This window comes from Lasioglossum baleicum, chromosome 12 (genome assembly GCF_051020765.1).
Source record: "Lasioglossum baleicum chromosome 12, iyLasBale1, whole genome shotgun sequence".
NCBI lineage: Eukaryota > Metazoa > Arthropoda > Insecta > Hymenoptera > Halictidae > Lasioglossum > Lasioglossum baleicum.
The window spans coordinates 10,067,574-10,090,874 of record NC_134940.1 but is presented as its reverse complement, the minus strand read 5'-3'; the positions used below and the strand labels follow the sequence as shown (position 1 = coordinate 10,090,874).

At 44.0% G+C, this 23,301-nt stretch overlaps 4 protein-coding genes across 14 annotated transcripts in view; 3 read left to right on the top strand and 1 right to left on the bottom strand.

Annotated features, from left to right (window-relative positions):
• Positions 1-2,346: 2,346 nt before the first annotated feature.
• On the top strand, positions 2,347-6,512 carry LOC143214280 (uncharacterized). Of its 2 annotated transcripts, none has more exons than XM_076435102.1 (6): positions 2,347-2,499; positions 3,883-4,081; positions 4,183-4,428; positions 4,508-4,639; positions 5,118-5,269; positions 5,406-6,512. In XM_076435102.1, exons 2-6 carry the CDS (start codon positions 3,884-3,886, stop codon positions 5,530-5,532), a joined length of 855 nt encoding a protein of 284 aa, XP_076291217.1. In that variant the 5' UTR covers positions 2,347-2,499; position 3,883; the 3' UTR covers positions 5,533-6,512. The 2 variants fall into 2 exon arrangements, with proteins under 2 accessions (XP_076291217.1, XP_076291218.1); XM_076435103.1 differs by having other exon boundaries at positions 2,360-2,503.
• A 361-nt stretch (positions 6,513-6,873) lies between these two features.
• Positions 6,874-14,795, top strand: LOC143214276 (uncharacterized). 5 transcript variants are annotated; one of them, XM_076435091.1, is made up of 7 exons: positions 6,874-7,032; positions 9,430-9,634; positions 10,679-10,918; positions 12,078-12,164; positions 12,651-12,782; positions 13,034-13,185; positions 13,257-14,795. In XM_076435091.1, exons 2-7 carry the CDS (start codon positions 9,431-9,433, stop codon positions 13,381-13,383), a joined length of 942 nt encoding a protein of 313 aa, XP_076291206.1. In that variant the 5' UTR covers positions 6,874-7,032; position 9,430; the 3' UTR covers positions 13,384-14,795. The 5 variants fall into 5 exon arrangements, with proteins under 5 accessions (XP_076291206.1, XP_076291211.1, XP_076291209.1 ...); XM_076435094.1 differs by having other exon boundaries at positions 6,977-7,125; XM_076435095.1 differs by lacking the exon at positions 6,874-7,032 and adding an exon at positions 7,181-7,328.
• A 111-nt stretch (positions 14,796-14,906) lies between these two features.
• LOC143214283 (uncharacterized) lies at positions 14,907-18,100 on the top strand. Its single transcript, XM_076435107.1, has 3 exons — positions 14,907-15,870; positions 16,182-16,266; positions 16,420-18,100. The coding sequence occupies exons 1-3, from the start codon at positions 15,743-15,745 to the stop codon at positions 16,603-16,605; spliced, it is 399 nt and encodes a 132-aa protein (XP_076291222.1). The 5' UTR covers positions 14,907-15,742; the 3' UTR covers positions 16,606-18,100.
• LOC143214261 (uncharacterized) overlaps positions 16,574-23,301 on the bottom strand; it is a 39,242-nt gene continuing 32,514 nt past the window's right edge. For 3 of the 6 annotated variants that reach the window (XM_076435056.1, XM_076435052.1, XM_076435053.1), the window contains exons 8-10: positions 22,729-23,127; positions 22,174-22,329; positions 16,574-22,071 (exon numbers count right to left, since the gene is read on the bottom strand). In XM_076435056.1, coding sequence (XP_076291171.1) covers positions 21,912-22,071; positions 22,174-22,329; positions 22,729-23,127 — 715 coding nt within the window. In that variant the 3' untranslated portion in view covers positions 16,574-21,911. Of the gene's footprint in view, positions 22,094-22,159; positions 22,361-22,728; positions 23,128-23,301 lie in introns of those variants that run through there. The other 3 variants (XM_076435054.1, XM_076435055.1, XM_076435057.1) reach the window with 3 other exon arrangements.

The window sequence follows — 23,301 nt, the reverse complement described above, 5'->3', positions numbered from 1 at the left end:
CGTTTTCATGAATGTATTATTTTCTATACATTCATTTAATTTTTTGCTAACATTTATTTAATGTTTAACTACACATCTACGTGAAAATTTAGCTGAACTTTCATTATTTTACTGTTTCAGATGCGATCATGTGGAATTTATTGCCACTTCTGTCTTCCAGAGTCTTGTAGTCAGCATCCAACGGTGCTTATGGTTTTCTTCGTAGTTTATCCTGCATTATCATCGTTGACTCACCCAACCAGGGCTGTAGTAAGATAAAAGATAACAATCTCCGGTCAGAAATAAGTAGAAGGAGCGGCACAGAACAGAAAATGACGGGTTCACGCTCGTTGGTATGTCGATGCATTTCTGTGTCAGTGGTAAAGGTCTAATAGCGGTCCCGATGCTATCTATTCCTTTCGGCTTTATTATAGACGGAAGAGCATTGATTATTTCTTCGGGATCGGTCGCAAGGAACGAGTCTGGCGTTCCTCGGCGTTCTTCCTAAGTTCATAGAACAGTGCTTAACCTAGAAACTCGTCAAACGGAGGGACCTCCTTCTATGGTAGCCGAGTTGCTAGACCCATTTCGTTGCCGTAAAATATTCGACAATTTCGTCCATACATTCTTCTTCATCTGCAGCCCTGTCCGCTCTGGATGACATTGATGAAAACGCTTTTCTTACGACTTTCTGTTCGACGTTGGAGAACTATCCTAATTAGAGGATCAGGCAGAGGATCAAAGATGATACATTTTGAAGATTCATATCTTGAATCGTGAAATATACGCTTACCATTCGATGAGCAATGTAAATTATGTGTTCAGAACGTCACATACTTTTAACATCTAATGCTTCCAGCCTCGTGTCAATGATCGGATAACAACCTACTCACTTCGAACCGGCATTCAAGTATTCGTGCCTGTAAGAAAATCCTCGTTTTAGAAGAGAATTACACCGTTCCCCATTCGTAGAGTAAGAGTACGTTCTAGTAGATCTGCATAGGAGACTTCGAACCCGTTCAGTACCGTAACTAACTTTCATTATTGACATAACGGTGATCCTCGGACTTCGCAGACTCACGGGACATTTCGACAAGTCTATCTGTACCGATTGCAAAAATGCAAGCGGCTCGTTCCGGCATGCTTACGTGAGCCGATCGTTCTTCACCCGTTAGTTTTCGACGCCGGCTGTACTTTTATTTTCGATGACCCGAAATTTTCGAGGATGCTCTCGGAACCGTCGTAAACCGAGGAAATGCACCATGTAGGGCGCACTCCTTTAATTATAAGCAACCGGTCTCCAACGTTACGACGGGCTAACGCGGCAATTCGACTCCGCAAGTGTGTCAAGCTTGGTCAACGGCATTCGTGCCTTCCTTTTTGATTTTTTCTTCCACCGTGGTCACCGTCGTTCCCGATCGATCCTTTATTTTTCGACAGGATGCTTCTGACTGACGCGGAAAGGAGAATTAGATCGGCAAATACGTTGAACGGAGGTTCGGCCGACGATCTCCTGGGATCCCAGGTCGTTTCAGGCACGCGGCGATTAGCGAGATCCTCCTAATAAGAAGACACACCACACCAGCGTCCCGCTACTGAAACAGTTATGATGGATCGTGATCGCCTGGACTGCATCGATCGGCTGAACCTTCAAGAAGAAAAGGAAAGCCTCGATAGATCCCCCGATCGAACCTTCGCGATCTCTGCTGATCGAGCTCGCTGTTTTGCCAAATTTTTCCTTCAAGGTGAAGGGGATAGTCTGGCGCTAGTGTTGCAGAAAATCGTTTTTATCAGCTATTGGCAGATTGCAGATTTTATACATTTATGGGAAGATGAGTAGGAAGAAATTTAAAACGGTAGAAAGATTAAAAAACTGTTAAACAACATTTTATGCATTTTACGCATTTATGACAGACATGAGTAGATCAAATTCAGAACAGTGAATATATCCCAAGGATTTAGAAATATTTATTATTGTTGACTTATCAAAACGGTTAGGAAATAAATGCATATTTTGTAGACGATTTGTAGACTAGCTCCATCCTCTGGGAGCCTTCCGGGTCAAAATACTCAAAGTTTGTTGATTCTCAAAATTATTTGTCTCACCTCTATGTACCTTAAACCCATTTCTAATGGAGAGCGGCCATCATTTTTTGAGTAGAGGATCAAAAGCACGTACGTAGATGACTTGCTCGAAGCCTCGAGAGTTTTGTACCCAGAAAACGAACGAGAAACGTGACTTTTTGCGAAAGACTTTTGGCACAAGAATTCGGTCGCAACTCGACCGCGAGAACGGGGGACATAAAGAAACTCTGTTTCAAAACTGGATCTTCGGGGTCCGTGGCGGCCAGTGGCGGAAGATTGGTCAGTGCCATTGAAAATAGTGCCAAAGGCGTGTGGTCATTGGCCGCGCGGTCTGCCCCCCACGTAAGTGCGCAAGCTATATAGAAGGCCTCGCGAGGAATTTCATCTTCAGAGTCGAGAGTCAGTGTCAAGGAAGTCCAGCTGAAAGTAACCGAAGTGAGTAAGTCCACAAGGTGTTAGCCGCAAGAGCCTCTAGACTATCCTCGCAAACCAATCTCACCCTCGCTGTGTTTCCTCTTGTAGATATACGATCTACACCGAGCTACTGATCTACTCTTCTTCGGGAACCTTTCACGAAGATCCTCGATCTTCTCCCGATTTCATTCTCTTCGTTTGACCTTGTATTCACTTGAAGCAGTTCTCTTCACAGACGATTTAATAAATACTGGGATTAGACTTTATAATATTGACGGGCTAGAAACGTTGATGACACCGATCTCTTCGACGTCCAGAACCTTTCACGAAGAAACTCTTCGTCCCCTTCACGTCTTTCTGCCTTCTATTTGTTTCCATTGAAACAGTCTTTTGTACAGAGCATTTAATAAATGCTGGGATTAGACTTTGTAATATTGGCGGGCTAGAAACGTTGATGACACCGATCACTTCGATGTCGAGAGCTTTTCGAGAATTGCTTCATGAATACTAGGATTAGGGTTTATAAAATTGGCGGGCTGGAAACATTACTAATATTGTTCAACACTGCATCCATTTCTAAAGAAACAATGTATTCTGTGTCGAATCCCAGGACATTGTCCTAACCTTTTCTGTTCTGTCGATTGTTTGACATTATCAGTGAATTCTCAGCAAGTTCGTTGTAGAATTGAGAGAATTTTCGAAGCTTACAAGAGGCAGAATTGATTTACTGTGATCGAAGGTGTATCCACGTGCTATGAACTGGTCGCCACTACCATTTTTCCTCAGTTGATCGGTCCGAGCAAGGGCGACAGTACATCGCGGCCGCGTTTCCCTGTAACGGTACCGTTCGAGTTCAACAAACTGGCAGCATCTACCAAGAAGTGGGCTAGCTGGTGCTGCCAAGGCGACCTTAGCCGTTCTGACACACTTTTCGCCAGCTGCGCGAGTCGCGTCCACTGTTTACCGTTCTCGGTTTTACTTTTTCTCGGTTTTCGTATGGGGGTCAAGGTCCAGCCGCAGGAAACCCCTAGAGACCGGACGAATCGGAAGAGCCATCATCTTCCGACGTTTGCGGTCTCGTTGTTACGTAGATCTTGATGCCTTATCACAGAACACGGTGCAAACAATATCATAACAATAACAGCCGATGCCAACGAAATAACAAATGAGACACTTCATCTCATCTTAACTTCTTCAGCTTCCTACAAAAATTCTCCTGAAATTCTGTTACCATTACGCAGCTCGTTATGAGCATGATAAACTGTAAATTCTATTTCAATTTTATATTTTTATTTTGCATATAAAGACCCGTAGTCCACTAATAACATTTGACTCCAACTCCTAAAACCTTCAGAGTAAAATAAATTTGTTTGGAAGACTGATCTTGCTGATCTATTCTTGCAGAATGTATTCCAAACAGTACGTGGCGTTGTGCATGGTGGCTCTGGTGCTGGGACAGGTGGCAGCGCTGCCACAGAGTCCTCAGTACCCTCAGCAGAGCCAGCAACGGGTCAGGGACGACCGGAAGTTCGCGGAGAAACCGAACGCCATGAAGAAGGTCGGCATCGACGACTTGAACGAAGTGAACACCAATCAGATTCAGGTGAGAGGAAAGGAACAATGTACACTCAGCTACAATTAGTTGAATAATTAGCTTGATTTTATTCTAAAGAATGAGACACTCAATTGTTTAATTCATTTCAGGAGACTACCAGCAACACCAGCTTCTCCTGGTCGAACATGCTGGGAGTGCTGATGAGACTATTGTTGGGGCGCGTAGCCGGTGATAACGAGGCCAGTAAAAATGAAATTGAAGATGGCGCACCTGCTAGTCCCTGGGCAAATGCAGTCGCAGTGGGTCTGAGAGTGATCACTGCTTTCCTTGGTGGTCCTCAGCATGGCGACATCGAGGGCGTTGACAAGGTCAACAACGACGGAAGTCCTATGCAGGTAACTTACACGATCCAAATGTTCAACAATGTATATTGTCATGTATAATGTACAAAAGTGACTCAATTCATTCGAGCAGTTCATCAACATCGTGGTGAACCTACTGGACGCCTTGAAGACCTCTTTCTCCCATCGATCGTTCACTGCTAGGTCCGCAGGAAGACGAGACACTATTTCGGAGGCGGCTGTCGCGTCCATCACTATGTTGAAGGTACAATTTACAAAATACAAAGTATACAGTATTCCAGTATTTACAATTCTAATTAGCTGGAAACAACATAACAGTACATACTGCTAAGTAATACTTCCGACGTTCTCGTCGTGTTATACTTTATCCACTCAAGTTGGTTTCAAAAGCGTATACATAAGAAATATCCTCGGTAATTGCAGCTCACTTCGCTAATTGAGCTAATTTCTCAAACATTCGAACATCACTGCTGCTTCAACAAACACATTTAATTTCGAAAATAACACCACGAGTTACACTAAATTTTCACGCACCGCGAGTTCCACACGGCTTTCGCAAAAAGAGCAACACCTGTTCGCAAACTAACGCTTCACGCTTCCGTGACTCCGGCCGATAACTGCCGGCAGAACGAGGTTACGCACGCGTGATACCGGCCGTTAGGAATGAACGCGCGAACACAGCTGTTCGCTATTATTTTTCGTAATTAAATATTCGGTTACAGGGCTACATGAGGTCCTTGAAGAGCTTCAATCATGTTGGCCGAGCGGAGGACGAGGGCCAGCAAGGTTGTGCTGAGAGAGCTCTTTGCGAGGCTAGCGCTGAGTGTGTCGCGGATGCTCAGGGGACTTCGTCCATCTTCTGTCAACTTGGATCGTAAGTGTCTAGATTATTACTACCCAATTTAATTGAGAACCTCCTTTACTTTTTCTCAAATGGACAACGTGATAATTTCTACTGCTAAGCCAATTCTTATGGGCCATTCGTTTAATTGATCGCCATCTTCTTCAAGGTACACGACCAGCTACATCCTCCAAAGGCAAAGCGGAGTCGGTCTCGAGGCTCTTTACGAAGCAGGACGACGAGGACGCGCTGGACAGGACTGCAGGACCCTCTTCATGGACTGCAACGCAGTCTGAAAGGTCCCAGTTCGATGATCGATGGATTCACAGACTGACTCGGTCGCCTAAAACAAACGAAGACCCTAGGAAAGAATCGGGTTCACGCCAACTAGTTACAGTTTTCCCTTTTTAGCACGGTTTGGAGGGTACAGCGAGCCTCTATCGAATAGAGGACGCTGTTTCCTATTGGCTGGCTTGTTCGGTTAGGCCTCCCGCCCGAAATAATTTTGTAGGAGTGGGGATAAAAGCGAGACGCTAACGAGGGAAAGCTGCAACTGCGGCTCGCTGCGATTATTGGTTGACGATAAGTTAGGTAACCAAGAAAGATCATCTTCTAAATCAGCGGAAACGAATGGTCTCGTCGGTTTTGAAATTGTCAATTTTGTGAATGACCATTTAGTTAATTAAGTTAGTCAAGTTCCCCGTCAAATAAGCTTTCACTCAACATACTTGACATCGTACTGTGTTCACGCTGACACACTTCAAATTAACAATTTACGCAGGTTCAGACTTTACACAGTGTGATCACAGCAAAGTATAGAAGTACGAACTTTCTTGGTTACCGGTGAAAATCGCTGAAGTTTAGAAGACCTCTCGGTGTCCACGGGACCTGCAAGATGTCCCGTGGACACTGACAGTCATCGAACAAGTGGCAAACACTTGTCCAAGTAGACTGAAGAAGATTCGAGGCCCGAACGAACGGCGCCTCGGGGATCGTCACGATACTATATCTATCTTTGTTAACTATATCGACGGTAGAGTTAGTGCGGACTTCGTTAGCAATGTCCGTTGCATTGTACCCTCGCGCTTTTTATTATATCGCAGTTTTATTCAGACAGATCGGTGCAAGTAGCGTATCGAGCGGGAGAACAGTAGGCGAAAATGGAAAAATTAGCAGCAGTCGCCGTTATGTGCATTCGAGAACGCTTGGTGGTTGTTGCTATTTATGACTGTAAATAATGACTGTATGCGTTTGTAAATAAATGTAAATGAAACTAGCCCTGGGAGAAATGGTACTGTTCACCTTCCAGCCCTTCCTTCTGTGAAAAGAACTATGAAACGTTGATTGCCCTCGAGTTCTTCTTCACTTGAGCAGTATTAATTAATGAGCAGAAGATTATATTTTTGTTGCTGGCTCGCAATCAGAAGAAAGTCTTCAGTCTCTATCGAAATAGAAGTGACGCTGCAAGATCGACAGCGGGTCGAATATGAACAGGATCTTCAGCACTCTCGTCAGCTTTCTAAGCAGCCACAGAAGTATGATCTAGACGGAGAAAAATACGTCGCAACCATCAGGGACCGTAAAGCTCCCGATGAAAAGTGTTTTAAAAGTAGACCTTCAACCGATCGGTGACACAGGATTGGTCAGTTCCATTGAAAATAGTGCCAAAGCCGCGTAGTCATTGGCTGCGAGGCCTACCCCCACGTGGCACCGCAAGCTATATAGCAGGCCCCGCGAGGAATTTCATCTTCAGAGCTGAGAGTCAGTGTCAAGGAAGTCTACCTGGAAGTGAGCAAGTGAGTACTCCGCCAGGCGAACCGGAAGTCCTCGTTTTCATTCAGAACTGTCGTGACACCCCTTCCCTAATTTCTTCCCTTGGATTTGGGCACGTAAGTAGAGCGAAAGTCAACGAAAACTTTTCCTTTCCAGTGGCTCTAGCTTCGGTAGAGCATTTTGCTTTCGTACTTCATTCGATTAGCCTCTTCGCAAGAGGAACGTGTGCGGAAAACGCAAATTTTACGTGAACTGTAGAAAATTTTAACGATTCGGTCCTGAAACGACGAGGACATTTTATTTGGATAGTTTAGAAGAGGTAATGATACCTTGTTAATTAATTGTTTGCAAGTGTTTTATAGTGAGTAGCACACTCTGGTGATAATTTCAGAGTGCAAAGATTTGAAAGTTTTAGTCGTTTGCTTTTAAAGTTTTGGTGGTACGAGGGAAGTGTGTAGAATTACTGTTGTTAGAGAACGTGCGATCTTCCCAGCTCGCCAATTGCGTCGAGAGCAACGTTCACAAAAGGCCAAGCCGGGGAACGAGCCCGGAACAGCTAGAAAATACCTTTCGCAGGTGTCAGGGTACAGTTAGAAATCGTTCGTGATTTTTCCGGCACGCGTGTACCGTTTTCGAGAGGCGCGTCGCTCTTTGAGCTACGCCTCCAGTCTTCTAATACGGTTCTAATAACGTTCCATTACAGTCGCAGGCAAAAACTTCAAAGCGATATTAACTGTTTCACTTTTGAACACCTCAGTCTATCCATAAAAATTATTTCGTGGCCGTATCACCATTATTAAGTCATCAGGGGCTCGCCGAACTCCAAATTTTCTATTATTCGTAGAAAAATTACACTGAAATTGGTTCATCAATATTTGTTGGCTATAGGTACTTCAAAATTCAATTTCCCTTCGAATCTTTTTGCTCTTGCAAATTTTAATAGCTATGTATAGCAATTTCGAAATAAAATACTTCAATCTCGAGTCTTTCTACAAAAATGATTCTAGAATTGTGTGTTACCATTAATAATTCACTACCAGCAATCTTGAAAGGATTAGACTGAAACACTTCAATTTCTAACGTTTTGATCTCTTGGCAAAAATTTTTAAAAAATTCTGTCGCCATTGTCAACTCATTACAGGCTCGTCAAATTAATTGGGCTCGTTCCGGGAAATCTGGGCGATTACCAAAGCCGAATACTTAGTCCTCAAAGCGGAACGTTTTCGCCGACTAACAATGCAGCAATTCCATTATCTTCGAAGCGTGAAGCCTTTTTCATCCGTTTTCCCGGAACAGTCTTCTTCCAGTGAGTGGACTTTTTCGGTCCGAAATCGTTTCCTCACGAGGTTCCATCGAAGTCTGGAAGATTTCCAGAATCTTCGTTGGTTCTCGATGCTTTCTTTCCCCGCCGGTCGTCCATCGTCGTCTCTCAGCGATCGCAGACGAAGAAGACGCTGACGACAGTAGGTCGCGACCGCGTTTTCAGGTAACGGTACCTGTCGGGTTCAACAAACCGGTAGCTACGACCGAGAAGTGGGCTACCTGGTGCTGGCAGGGTGACCTTAACCGCTCTGACACACTTTCCAGCCTTTCCAGCCGTTCCTCCGGTTCAAGCGACTCATTCGTTCGGCTTTATTCGTTCCGTGCTAGGTCGCTCGCATTTTCCGGACTGCCAAGGCCAGGCTCTACGACGATCAAGGTCAGAAATTACCAAGTCCTTCCTCTTCCACGAAATTAGTACCTCTGGTACATTTATCTGGCTCCAGGAAGCCGCTCGAAGTCAAGATCGCGACATTCAAATGTCAAATCTAACACTTCTTCGCTCTAATCTCACACTAAGACTGACAGGACCATTTTTGACATTGGGTCTGTGTCTTCAACGATCAAGATCAGATTGTAAATTCATTGTAAAATCAAACACCCGACGTCATTATCGTTATAATCGTTATAAAACAAGGTTCAGTTTTCCTTAAAAAATGATTATACAATCGTGTTACCATTATTCGCTCTTTACGAGCTCGTCGTGTTCGATAAGATTTGAACATTTTAAGACAACAAACATCAAAATACTTCAATCTTCGAAAGATTTTTTGATAATGCTAGTGAGAAAATGTCGTCGAGTGTGCTCCTAGTAGAAAGGATTGCTCATAAATGCGTGGTTTAGTATAGTCGACATCGAATCGCATGAATTCCGCGCGTGACACATTCGAGACCAGATTTTCTCCCGGACAAGTCCTCGATCCTCCACTCTTGTTTTCTCTTTTGACTCATTGTCGTCGCGAGGGGAGAGAAAGATAGAGAGAGCAACCATAAAGCTTGCTTTTCACGCGTCCACGGTTGAGATAGCATCCGAGGCGCGGACACCTTCTCTTTTCGCGAATCTTCCTCGGTTTCCGGCAGCTTGCGATTTTTGTTTTCAGGATGTTGAAGTATAATCAATACGTGTCGCTGTTCTTCGTGGCGCTTGTTCTTGGACAAGCTGCCGCCTTGCCACAGCATCCGGTGTACTCGCAGCAGGTCCAGCCTCAGCAGGTCAGGGAGGACAGGAAGTTCGCTGAGAAACCGAACGCTATGAAGAAGGTCGCTCTGGATGACTTGGATGACGTCAGTACCAACCAGATTCAAGTGAGTCGAGCAACAAGATTTGTATTGGCTTGTAACTAGGTTTTTATGCAAAATAATCTTGAAAATAATACATTGGTTTTCTTCCATCATTTTAATCAGGGATCACAAATAACAGTTATTCTAAAATTTTCTACGATAAAAATCATTAATAAAAAGTTGATTATTATTGAAATTTAAGATAATGTACGCAAAATATAAAGAAAAAAATTCGAAGAACAAAATCGTCAAAAAATATCGATTTTTATATTTTTGGTTACAAATAACAGTTATTATACCATAAGAACAACACAAAATCTGTTTGTTTGTCACATTAAATTGATTTTCTACCATTTGAAAGTTGACTATTACAAATTTCCTTCATCAATAACTGTAATGAGCGATCGAAATCAACTTCTCTAATTGATAACTGATATAAGTGATCGAAATGAATTTCTCTCAACGATAACATTTACTAACAAGAGAAACAATTTTCGGTTACTTATAATTCTTATTTGTAACCAATACGATTTTAGTCGATGAAATGATTATGATTCTATGACTTTTTTTTTGGTTATAACGGTTATGGTCTCTGATTTTAATCTTTCATGTAATCATTTAACCACTTGCCGTGAAATTTTCTTTACGGTTACGGTGAGTTAAAACGTCTTTGTCCCCAAAAATGTCGTAGAAGAGAAAATACAATTTATATTTAATGCTTAAAAAGAAAAGCATAACATTCATATTTGTTAGACTTTGTTGAAAACTTCATCTCGAGTCTGAGTCTACATAACTGGTTACTCAGACATTTGGGGGTATATTCTAAGTAACTTGCAGTCGAATTTTATTTAGAACGAGACTCTGAATTCAGATTAGTCGAAACAGTAACAACTTTCAGGGACATCTTGCTACCTTGATGTTCTGGCATGTTTCTATGGCACATTTTTTAGTCAAACTCATTAGACAGCACAGCTCCTCAATTTTTTCGGAAATTCAAAATAGCAAAATACACTTTTAGAAAAATGTCAAAAGTTTTGTTTCGAGCCGTGGATCGTTTTGTTCCGTCAGGAAGGTAGCAGTAGCGGTTTCTCCTGGTCGAACATGTTGAGCATGGTGATGCAAATGTTGTTGGGTCAAACTGGTGGCATAGCTGGGCCCAGTAAAAATGATATCGATGATGGAGCACCTGCCAGTCCATGGGCCAACCTGTTATCTGTGGGTTTGAGACTGCTCACCGCTTTGCTCGGTGGACCTCAACAACCCGTCGACGGCATCGACAAGGTTGACAATCAGAGCAGCACGATGCAGGTAGGTCAACGCGCGACTTGATCATACGATCCACTCGATTGACATTGTCTCAGATGTCAGAATCCGGAGAAATCCATGATTCCAACGGAATCGTTCCATAGCAAATTCACTGACATTTTCTGATGTTTGTCTTCATCAAACGAAATCGTCCTCATCAAATATTTGTATTCAGCAAACGAATACTATGGAATTGTTCTGCAAACTGCTTAGAGTACACAAGACACGCTGTACAGATTGTCCCCGTTTAATTGACACCAACTGTATTAACAGTGAATGAGCGTGTCAATTAAACGGGGACTGCTGCAATTAATAGATTGCGGATTCATTAAGGTCTTCAAGAATTGCTGAGAATTGCTTTGTCAAGAATTTGGGAATTGTACATTTCGATAAATTAATTCACGATTGTGAGAAAATTGTAAATTGGTCATTTTACGAAGAAGTTGAACATGAAGTTGAAGAAGCGGTTTGAAAACTGCAAGAAATTGTTCGGCAACGGAAATTCCCTGAAACTGCAGATCCGCATTTTATTAATTTCGATCGGTAGCACTCGCAGTAGATTGTACATGGCTGAGCATGAAGTAGTCAGTTCAAGGATCACTTCTCGTCGGTTGTCTCGTTGCCGATTGTATTCGCGTATACGAGAGAAGATGTAAAAATGTAATGACGTCGTTAAAGAAGTCACAACGGTGTACGAAATCGGTTCTCGTCGCGAACGGTTGCCCACCTTAACGACGACGTCGCGCGAGCAATTACGGTGGCCATCATTATTCTCGCACGGGGCGTGGTTACGTTAACGATCGTCACGTTTTCTAAACGATATAATTCGTCGCTGCGAGATTCGATCTGTCATTTGAAAGTCGAGAAGCGTTGTATAATTAGAGAATCGAAAGTGCATCGTTGTGGCTGCTCGTTTCGCGACACAGGCATGCAAACTTTGCTCTGCGCGGTGTGGAATTGGGGGCCAATAGGCCACGCCTGCTCATGCCCACTCGGAGCCACGCCTACTCAGAGCACTCAAGAGCAAGCTCAGTGGCTGTCAGGGTAAATTCGATCATGCCTATGTCGTAGACTTTCTTTGCTTGGGATTCGAGCTCCACCTCCCTTGTAAATAATCGTAAGAACTTTAACTTAGAGCACACGGCTGGTGTCGGTTGTTTAGGATATTTTGGCTGCGATGCTGGGCGCGTTTCTAGGACAAGGCAGAGATCCTAGTCAGATAAATTCCATGGCTAAGAACGCTTCCGAGGTTAGTACGCAAACGAACCAAATTGTAAAAAGACAAATCCAGACTGGCTCTGGACGCTTTGCTGGGCGGACTGTATGCTCGAAAAAACAAATGAAAAAAATAATTTTTTTGTTCACCGAACAAAATTTTACACGGTGATTGCAGTATGATTATTATTATCATTATTGATAAATGACTGTAAAGATCGCGCGGAGATGATTTTTTCCGAGAAAGCAGGCTACAGCGGCCGCAGCGTCGACCATCTTGTCGACCCGGATAATTCGATCTGTTCCAAAGTAACCCAGTAAAGCGTCCAGGACCATAGTAATAGAAACTTACGCTTTCCTCGTGTAGAATGCTTTTACTGTGTTGACACTGCACTCTTAGCTCTCGGGGCGAGGACCCTTTCATCTCGAATTAAAACAATTGTACAGAGTGTTCGGCGATCAAAGGGTCCATGGGCGGAGGTCCTCAGATCCTCGTACTAATTCGATTCCTCTTAAATAGTTCATTAACATAGTGGTGAACCTTCTGGATGCCTTGAAGACTTCGTTCTCTCACCGTTCGCTCACCGCCAGATCCATGGGGAAACGTGACACCATTTCCGAAGCTGCGGTCACCACTCTCACCATGCTCAAGGTAAACGTTAAAACGTGTGCATAATTTCTTTACTCGTTCAGTTTTATCACAAATTGCTTGGAACAATTCTCCACATGGTACGTTATTAGATCCATAGACAGTTTTTACTAATTTTATGAAACAGAAGACATATTCCCTTCGATAGTCGAATGATCGTAATAAATTGAAAATAATATTTGTTTGAATTTCTTCATACTTTTACGTCGCACCAATTCTCGTTTTAAATCAATGCATAAAAATCTTGTCGCCAGGGCTACGTAAGATCTCTGAAGTCCTTCAACAACGTGGGTCGCTCCGAGGACGAAGGACACCGAGGCTGCGCAGAGCGAGCACTCTGCGAGGCAAGCGCCGAGTGTGTCGCAAAATCCCAGGGCACCTCTTCCGTCTTCTGTCAATTCGGATCGTAAGTGACCTGCCAATTAGTCTAATTAGAAGACTCCAAAAACCGCGAGCTAATGTTCTTTATTCTTGAAGGTACGCGACGAGCTATCTTCTGCAGAGGCAGAGCGGCGTGGCGTTCGATGCACTTTACGAGGCGAGTCGACGTGGTCGCAGCGGCGAGGACTGCAGGACCGTTTTCCTGAACTGCAACGCCGTCTGAGGGGTCCTAATCCCAATTCGCTGAGTACGATTTAGGCTGTGAGGGACCTGAACAGCTCCGGGACTCGATCGCTCGGACCCTCGAACGAATCCAACAAAAAATCACCCGTCTCGACGCTTCGCTACCCTTTGACAAGTTCGAAACCCTTCGTGACCGGGTTCTTCAGGGTCCCGAAGCTTAGATCGCACTCAGAACGGCGAAGTAGCTTTATACGCGACGTGGAACATGCGGAAAATCGTGTAGAAATCGCCGGACTCGGCTGATTCCCTCGACTGATTTGATAATTACTTTGGCGATCTAATTTATCTGAAATTGTTCAACGGGTTCGTCCCGGCCGGGAAAAATAATGCTCACGCGAATAGGCTGAGTTCCGAGTCTCGGCATAGCGAGTCCTTGTTTTTCTTCGTTCATTTTGGAGAAAACCGGAGAGGACGTTCAGAGAACACGCCGAAGACCTGAACGAACACGAGGAACGTTCGCACGGGTCTATCACCCACGATATTTATTTCTATTTATTGATTCTAACTAAACATAGAGGTAGACACCACTCGAAACTCGACCGGCTACGATGCGAGATGGGAGACGGAGCTCTTGTGCGCTTGGAAGGGTTATGGTTGTCGACGATGAAGATTGAGCGTCGATCTGTACAGCTAATTTGTTTGCTGATGGCTGGTGAAACTGTTGGCTTGAATTTTGTTAATGTACGCATTGTAACGCAGAGATTATGATCACAATTCTTGGCTCTTATTTCTTACAATAATGACTGATCACTCGACTCTTAGAAAAGAATTGGAAACGATTATTTAAAAATTAATATCTTAACTAAGACACTCTCTTCTCATTCGAGTTTTGTAAAAGGGCCTACAAAAATGCATTAAAAAATCCCAATTGTGCCTTAGGAATTATCTCGAGACAAGCATGATCGCAGTCTCCCTGAATCGACGAAAGCGTCGCGTCGCGACAGCTCGAGTTATCCTTTCGTATTTAATCTTTAGTTAGTTCGCGGTTTGCGAGAGAGAAATTCACTTTCGGGGAGGAAGACGAGCTTAGGGCAGCTGGATAATTGAGGATCGGTATTGTTAGTGCGCTCGGTGGATCTCTGGTTCGATTCTTTTCGACTTCCTCTGAGTGGGAAGATGTTGAAGAGGTTGATCGAAACGAGATTCGTCGTTTGAATGACCCTCCCTCGGATTCGAACGAGTTAGCGTCTCAGGATACTATATTCGTTTCCCGCCACCCGTTGTGAAACGATCGATTGTATATAGGCAATTATATACGCAGAGACGGGTGGACCCTTATCGCAATAGCCCACGTTCTATTTAGCTCAGTTAGCGTTATCATTTAGATCGTAAGCTGTATTTATGCGCGGATTGTACTTCAATCAAGCTAATAAAAACGGTCTCGTTCGCAGACGATGTTGATCCTCTTCTCTGATCCTCTTTCCTGAAATTATTTAACCAATTATGGGTGGAGCACACTTTAATTTTCCACCAATGGATTAGCTTTTAAGCACCTGTGGTCTTATGGGAGTTTTTAGTAAAACGTGCATATTGACGATAATTATTCGCGTTATTATTCTGGAATTATCACTAGCAATTTTCTGACTGGTGTAATACATTTTCTCCTTTTTTAAGGATGGAATTATTGTATACAAATCAAAAAAGATTAGTATGAATGTAAATAAAAACAGAGCAGAAAAATAAATACAGGACCGACGTATTGTTAAGATAAAATATAATGTTCATTATCATTAAATAATCGAATTGGTAACACGTTCACTAAGAAATCTTCGCCTTCAAAATCACGATTATAATTCTCTCATTAAGACGAAAATTATGAACAACAATTTACCACATTTTCTAACCCTTTCGAAACACAGTTTATTTAAAATTGTTCTGTAGAAAGCCATTTTTAGCCGCACGCAAGAGTCTCGACATCCTCTCGTGCAATAAACCAGCAGTTTCGTTTGCTCTGAGGCTTCAGCTAATGTCTGTAACTGTCGCACACAATTAAAAACAGATTAGTTTAGCCGGACACCTGGGGAAACAATGGAACAACCACCATTGACCAAAATTCGCGGCGACCTCGTTGATCGTCAGCATTAAGTAAGCCAACGAGGACAACGAGTGTTTAAACGGTGCAAACAGCGTAAAGGTGAACAAAGTGGCAGTAGGAAACGACAAGGGAGCTACGGGCTGTAACAGAGAGCAGAAGGAACTGGCAGTTTGTTGAGAACAGTCCAGGAAAACGCGTTCCGAGGACGGGTGTCGAAAAGTTTGCGAAATAGTTTGTATTTATCGCGGCCGAGGCGAGACAACGACCGTGACCCTTTTGTATCAAGCAAAGTTTCGTTATCGAGATGACGTTCAAGTCCTTGATGAATTTTGGGAACTTGGCTAAGGATTACTATACTCCAGTCGATCGGTACCACAGTGCTTCCAGGGGATATCATCATAGTGGATCGGGAGGGTGGCATGGCTCCCGAGGGTAATTATGGCTGCAGTTCTCTGCTGTAATTTCTAATGCTTCTTAATCCTTCATTTTATGCATCCTGTCTTGTATTTGTTGGTAATGAATAGACAGCGGATTTTGTCGCTAATTTAAAACAATAGAGACATTAGAAGAATTTAAAGAGACTGTTATATTATTTTCAACCAATTCAACATATTAAGAAAGAAAATGAATTTCTATTTCCCTCCAGTTTGTTGCAATGTAGGCAGAAAATTTTTATTTTGACAAATAATAAAATAGTAGATTTCTTAGTGAGAAAACTAATAAAATCAACAAAATTTTTACAGAAGTTCCAAGGGTAAAGATGGAACCGGAGCTGCACTGAGCGCGTTGACCTTGCTTGCTTTTTTATTCCTGATAAACGTCATGCAGGTAACTCCAACAATCAACTAACATCAATAAATTCAACAGTGTAATTATCTCAAATTGCGATATATTGATTTTTAGTGGTCCCTTGAGGGGTTGAAAATTGCACAGAAAGAAAAATCGCGCAAGCAAACGATACTTACGCATAATTTTTTTCAGCAATCACTGCAAGATACTAACTCAACGATGCCAACGTCGCCAACAACAGTGTTTCTTCGCGACGGTGAACTTCCGGTGGTGCTCGACACGAAAGAAGAAAAGGAGGTGAAGAAGCAGGACGAGGCTAGGCAGAGGACGCCAGCGAAATCCAAGATTCAAAGGCTTAACAATCAGTATATTAAATAAAACGAATCGGTACATAATGATTGATACACGATAGTAGTCGAAAAAGGATGGAGAAAATCAACACGGATCGATCGGATTGGAAGCTGCTTCGCGCTCGTTAACAATCCATCCTTGACGCCGCCCTTTTACATCTGTACTTCTTAAGATAATATTTATTTGAATCATTCTGTAACAATTCCTTAAACGAATGTGCTTTCTCGAAATACCGTATAGAATTACCGTACCGCTTTTTTATTCTTTCATAATGCACTCTCTCTTTCTCTCTCTCTCTTTCTGTGTACTCGCCTCTTCGCCATTTATTCGTCCACTTTTCTATGCTTTTTGCCCTTCGTCAACGGTGAATTCGTAGTCTCTATATTTATATATACATATATAATTTGTATTTTTGTTCTGTTCTCAATGGAATCAATATAATTAGCCGTATTATTTCTTTTAAGAATAAACAGACATATATACAGCGAAAAATCTTGATCTCTCTCTCTTCGTTCACTCGTTCATTTTCATCATCTTTCATTGTTTGTTCACGATTTTTTTTTTGTTTCACAGCGCGCTCGAACCTCGGGCGCGTGATCGAACGGACACTTCCGGTGGTCGACGCGGGAACTCAGTCGAAAGATTATTTATAAGAATAGACTCTATAGGAATAATTAATGCTGTTCCTCAGAAAATAACAGGCTATTAGAGCCGTCCACGACGAAGCTTCTCGCTTTGTTTCTACGCGACGCACTTCTTTTAAACCGCCTCGCTCTCTTTCTTTTTTACTTTTGTCTCCCGTATCTTCTTTTTACCTTTTTTGTGGTGTTTCTCGTTTCGCCCCGGTCGGTTGCAGTGTTTTAATTAATAATACACCGCGACCTCGTGTTTTTCCCGTAAATCCTCCGACCGTAAACATGGCGCCGCTCGTAGCGACGAACAACAAAATGGCGTGCGAGACTTCCGGCTCTGACGAGGACTCGATCGAACCTCGTGTCGAGAACTTCTCCATAACAATCTTCCCCTTTTATATTCCCGTACGATTTGGAAATCTTCTTTATCTATTGTGGATTTTTGAGAGACGAAAGATACAATTGTCGCCATCGGAGTTCTCGACCCGTGGCCGATCACCAGCCTCGAATTTGTACGTAACGTTACCAGCTAAGCTTCTGCGCTAATTAATTAGCTCTTTACAATTTTTCCGAAGGCGAGAGAGCATTCTAGAGTCTAGAGGAACGCGATTTGAAATGATTGAGCCACCCGTCGGTATACGCAAACATTTATTCTCTTTCTCTGGTTGTTTTGTTTCTCGCTCTTTCTCTCCGACTCTCTCATTCACACATACTCATTCTTTCTTGTTCTTCCGTTCTTTCCCTCCCTCTCACACCTCGTCTCACACCGTTCTCACGATATGCGCTCTCCGATGCTTTATTTACACAACGGTAGAAACATTTAAACACTCTTTTAGACATCGTCGAGTAGTCGAGTCCCTTAAAAGTAATCGTGAATGCTAAGGGGAGGGCTGGATCGTGTTTACGAGGGTGAATCCCCCAACAAGGTACTCCTCGTTCTCCCCTTTCTTTCCTAAACGAAGGCCGGAAAGGGGTCATCTCCTGTTACCTGTGCGACACGGGGTCGTGGAGTGACGAGAACTCGAAGATAAAACGCGGTGGAACAACGATGTGATGATTCTTGCGTGGAAGATTCTAAGTGGCTTAGATGCCCCCAAGGGCAATCCGAGCCCCTCATGAAAATTGCAGGAATTGTTTAGTTGACCCAATCGCTGGTTGCACAGTGTTCACCTTCGATCGAGAAAGATCTTGGAGAATAATAAGGGTTCGTCTGCCAAACAGACGATCTCCAGAAGACTTGTCGAGTTCATCATTCCAAGCCGCGCGTCGCAAAGATGGCGGCGATGAGTGTGGTTCCCGGATGAACAATCGACAAAGAGATGAAGCTACGCACACCGATATTCAAGGAAAAAACACTACTAATTACGCGCGGCTAACGATCGAAGGTCCCTCGGTCCACCACCCGTTTCTAGCTATTATTCTCTTTGTCCGAGGGCCAAGATAAAAAGTAGAACAATTACTCAATTCCTAGCACGCGGGAGAGCTCGAGAGGAATCCTGTGAATTTTGAAGAAGACTGCAACAGAAACAGCCTTGAGGAAGATCTGATTAAGCTCCGTCTGCAATGACTTTGTTAAATAGCATCCTCAGATCTTGAATACAATAACGAAAAGAAGATTTTGAACGTCACAAACCCGAGAAGATAAGTGAACAATATCGATTAAATCCACGAAATTCGAGTGGAGATTCCTCGAGAGATTCCCGACAAAATGGAGCCGTTTCCGGCGTCGACGTGCGCCGACTTCCGGTGCGTCAGGACGACACGCGTTTCCCCTGCGGTTTAATTCCATTTTGAACACAGTATTTTTGTTGTACACAGAGCTAACGTAGTCGAAGAAACGCAATTGTTGAGCAGAAATTGTTAAACACGACGGTCCTCGTTACTTTCTCGCGATCGAGCGGGGCGCGCAGATCCCTTCATCGAGGAGAGTTCGCCTAAACGCGAGAAGGACACCCTCTAGGGTAGCCCCGCCGACTTTCGACCTCTACTGGATCCTCCTACTGCGATCGGCAAACGGAAAAAGCACGGAACAGCGATCCGCCGGAAACATTCACCGTTTTACGATGATCATCATTTCTCGCGATGATCGCTGATTCTTTTCGCTCCTGGGACGCCGCGAGATTCGCATTTATCCTCGTCGCCTAATTTACCCTAAACCGTACAGCGGATACACCGTAGCTCGCTCGCGCAGCTAAATTAACAAGATCCCTATCGACCATACGATCTCCATTAAACTTTACAATTACCGCTACTACCTTGTACTCTTTAGGTCAACTTCCACCGAGCGGAGTCGATCTCTCCCGAAAGAACACGACCGACACTGTCAACCTGTTAACAAGTGATTCCTTGAAAACAAAACTTTCACAGGAAAATGTAACAGTTTCATGTCAACAGACATTTAATGTCCAGACCCGAGGTGTAATTTATAGTTAACGAATACCACGGTTAATACTAAAATTGCTTGTCTTTTCAAGATCTTTGGCTAGGTTCGAACTATTTCATAGTTCTCATTTCATACAAATAACACTAAAAATGTTTGTCGTTTGCAAGATTTTTGGCTGGCTTTGGCCTGGTCCATCACACAGGTATGACGTCCACGATTTGGCAGTTTACGTAAAGTTAATCGATCAAGTAAAATTAATTTTGTTGCTTAAAGACACCGTACACACAGCATAGCGTTCAAGAAATCCACTATGTTGCTAAATTATTCTAGTAAATAGTCAAAGAGGTACATTTCAACAGCGAAGACATCAAGAGATAGGGCAAAATAAATGGTTCGATGTAAAAGCTGATTTAAGTTCGACAATCTTTTTCAACTTTCTTAATTAATCAAGATTCTTTCATGAGAAGGATTAACAGAATCAAATGCCAGTTTGCTCCTTCTTCTGGAAGCAGGATCGATCGACTCCGACCGTTCGTGGTTGTTTGATTCTGTCTTGCGCCTAAGCTCGCTAACTAATCGCTGCCTTCGAGTTCCGTTCTCGTGGCAAACCGTTCCTGATCGCTCGCTATCGGCGAACGGTGGCTCGCGACCGACAAAATGGCGATACCTAGAGAAAAAACACTCGAATTCGAAGGATATGACGTGCACACGATTCCTCGGTCACCCGCGATACTCTTAAGTAATACTGGTAGAACGAGCTATCGATCGCGCGCGACCATCGACTGCGGAACGCGTGCGGAATTCCTCGACCTCCGCAAGCCTGACACATTTTGCAAAAATCAGCAATTTTCCTCGTACCTTTCCTTTAATTCTGAATTTTCAAACAAAATTTTAGTGTGTGGTAAAATGACATGTTTCAAATGTTTGATATTGTTGTGGTATGTTCGAGATAAAGTATTAAATAAAGTTCAGAAAGTTAGTGAAATTAAGGACGAATTACTTTTACAGCAGGATATTTCCAGAGTCGAATGTTGCAATGAACCACCGGCGGCAATATTGGAAAGTCGTCGAAAAGCGACCAAGTTGAGAATTCAATTGCTTCTCGAAGATCAATGAATTATTCACGGTGATCTTTAGGAAATTAATTTCGAAGGAACTTGTATGATTTAGTAAACGCTGGAGTACGTTCCGAATTTTTAAGACCGGAAGTCGAGTTTGGCTGGAAGTCGCTGGAACGATTCCAAGCGACATGGCGCCGATAACGATCGTATATATACATACTTTCAACATTCGATAAATTTTACAGCTCGACGGAAAAAACACTTACAGAGCTAAGTTCTACCTACATGATATGAAGCTGGTCGATGATAGAGAGTCGATCCATCGCGAGCCACCGTACGCTGCCATTTGCGGATGTCGCTTGTGTACACTGCCTTTTCTACCGTAAGGAAGCATTTTTGGTCATCACGCGCGCGCGCGCGCTCATACACACACACACGAGCAAGCATGCTTCTGTCCGTAAAAGGTAACGTGGAATCTAGATAACGAGGAAACGAACGAGTTCTCGTGGAAGGTACGCTCTTAGACTAAAAATGTCGCGAGTATGGCCACGTTCTGCTATTACAACGTATTTACAACTGTTCAATCGCGCGAGAGATAGCAAAAGAGACGTCGGAACGAACAGTCCGGCAGGAATTCCCTTGAAATCGACTGATTGCACACGTTGTTAAAGTTTTTAAACGTGGGCGTCGGTCGTTTGCAAGGAAACAGACAGGATCGTTGATCGTTGCGGTCAACGATGTAAGAAATCGGAGAGAAGTGATAACACCGCCTCGAGACGTCGAACGACTCTGTACTGTGTTTGATTGGATACGCCAGGCATGGACAGGAAACGTAATATTAAGTTGTTCTATCTCTGGAGCTAATGTAAAACGAGCAGGAGCGTCAGACTCGAGTCAGAGTCACTCAGACTCGAGCGTCGCGACCCCACCACTGTACCCTCGCGATGCCACGCCTATAACCCCGCCCTAAAAGACTTTAAGTGACGAAGAGAAGTTAACCCTCCTATGTCGATCTGCTTCTGCGACAAAGTTTCCGACCATGCCTGAAGTATACTGATCAAAGGGCAGCCGGAATGGTTCGGTCCAGGTGACCAGAACGCCGCCGAAACGGAAATCGAATGATGGGGAGAGCGAGACAGGGAGAGGAGTGCGAAGAGCTTGACGAGAACTCGGCCGAAGGAGTCTCAACGAGGAGGAGAGAAAAATCTGTTGAACAGGGGAAAGAAGTAAGGCGTGGGAGGCGTGCCGTGAAATGAATTATTGGTGCTGGATCTCGTCAGTCTCGTCCTGGGACACGATGCTGGACCTATTCGACCGTACGTCGAGGTCCATGCCGAAAGGTCTCGACGAGGAGTCCGCCGCGAGAAGGGTTTGCGTGCCCTCCTCGATGCTCAGGCTACACTCCAGCGAGCTGTCACTGAAAGTACAGAAACAGACTTCTACTCATCACTAGCGTCTTCGACGTGTGTCCTACGGAACGGTGCCGTTGTGATCGACGATCGTACCCGGGCGCGTTTACCTGACGATGCTGGCACGATCCACCGATCCGGACGCCGGCATCGTGCAGTTGTCGCCGTTGCACGATCGTTCGCCGTTGCTGCTGCACGAGGACGATGTCCTGGTCGGCGCGGCTTCCCTCAGCGACGCTCGACGAGATTCTTTGTGACACTCGCACCTGCCGATCGATTTTGCACCTGGTCAGTTAGCTGTTCACATGACACGGTCGGTGAGAATCATTAGGCTCTTGCATACATGAAATGTTACAGTACTCTCTCCGTAACTGTCGAGAAGATCTCTACCGTAACTGTTACAATTTCATCCCCACCAGTAGTGGAGCCAAGTGGTACACTGTCTCCAGTGGTGGAGATAACATTTTCACAGTTGCGGTGGAAAACTCCGCGACAGTTACAGAGAGAGTACTGCAATTATAAGAATAGTCCGCTGTCCGAGGGTTGAGGACCGAAAAGTTTCGTGATGGAAGTACTAGAATCAAGATTTGGTAGACTCGACATGAGTAAATGGAAGTAGCGTCATGAGTCCATTCGGACAGCTAATGAATTCGTATAAATCGTACCTGCACTCTTCTGGCTGCACGTAGCTGTACCCGCCGGATTTCGGCTCGTCCTCAGTCCGCGGGACCGTTTGGATCCTCTTCGGCGCTTTCCTCTTCTCCGGTATCTCCTCGAAGTTGATCCAATTGCTTGGTCTAGCTGGTGCTCTCGGTGGCAGTGGCGGTGGACTCGGTGACTTGCCCGCAGCCTTCCGACTCGCGTCGGTCACTTTACCCGCGAACTCAGAAAAAGTATTCGCGGCATGCTTCCGCGGGCTCTTCAACTTGCGACTGTCCTCCCGCGGAAGCGAGATCTTCATCTTCTCGATGCGGCGCTCGTCGAGCGACGTCTGCATCACGAACTCGTCGAGCAGCGTCGGGTTTATGGGCGTCGTGGATCGCGGCCTCTCGATTGGTATCGTTCTAAACATCGTTCACAAACCATTGTTGCTATCATGATTACCGCATAATGGCTAGACTGCGGATCTTTATGCAAAATAAAAATGGTGAAATGAAAATGTGTCTTCGCTTTTCTTAATCTTAATGCCACATGTTTATCGTTGACGCATAAAATCCGCAGACTAGTAATGGCTACTG

Coding starts and splice junctions, on each gene's coding strand:
- LOC143214280 (XM_076435102.1), top strand. CDS start 3,884: ATGTATTCCAAACAGTACGTGGCGTTGTGCATGGTGGCTCTGGTGCTG. Junction 4,429..4,507: donor ACGACGGAAGTCCTATGCAG/GTAACTTACACG, acceptor TCATTCGAGCAG/TTCATCAACATCGTGGTGAA. Junction 4,640..5,117: donor CGTCCATCACTATGTTGAAG/GTACAATTTACA, acceptor ATTCGGTTACAG/GGCTACATGAGGTCCTTGAA.
- LOC143214276 (XM_076435091.1), top strand. CDS start 9,431: ATGTTGAAGTATAATCAATACGTGTCGCTGTTCTTCGTGGCGCTTGTT. Junction 12,165..12,650: donor TGGCTAAGAACGCTTCCGAG/GTTAGTACGCAA, acceptor CCTCTTAAATAG/TTCATTAACATAGTGGTGAA. Junction 12,783..13,033: donor CCACTCTCACCATGCTCAAG/GTAAACGTTAAA, acceptor TCTTGTCGCCAG/GGCTACGTAAGATCTCTGAA.
- LOC143214283 (XM_076435107.1), top strand. CDS start 15,743: ATGACGTTCAAGTCCTTGATGAATTTTGGGAACTTGGCTAAGGATTAC. Junction 15,871..16,181: donor GGGTGGCATGGCTCCCGAGG/GTAATTATGGCT, acceptor AAATTTTTACAG/AAGTTCCAAGGGTAAAGATG. Junction 16,267..16,419: donor TCCTGATAAACGTCATGCAG/GTAACTCCAACA, acceptor AATTTTTTTCAG/CAATCACTGCAAGATACTAA.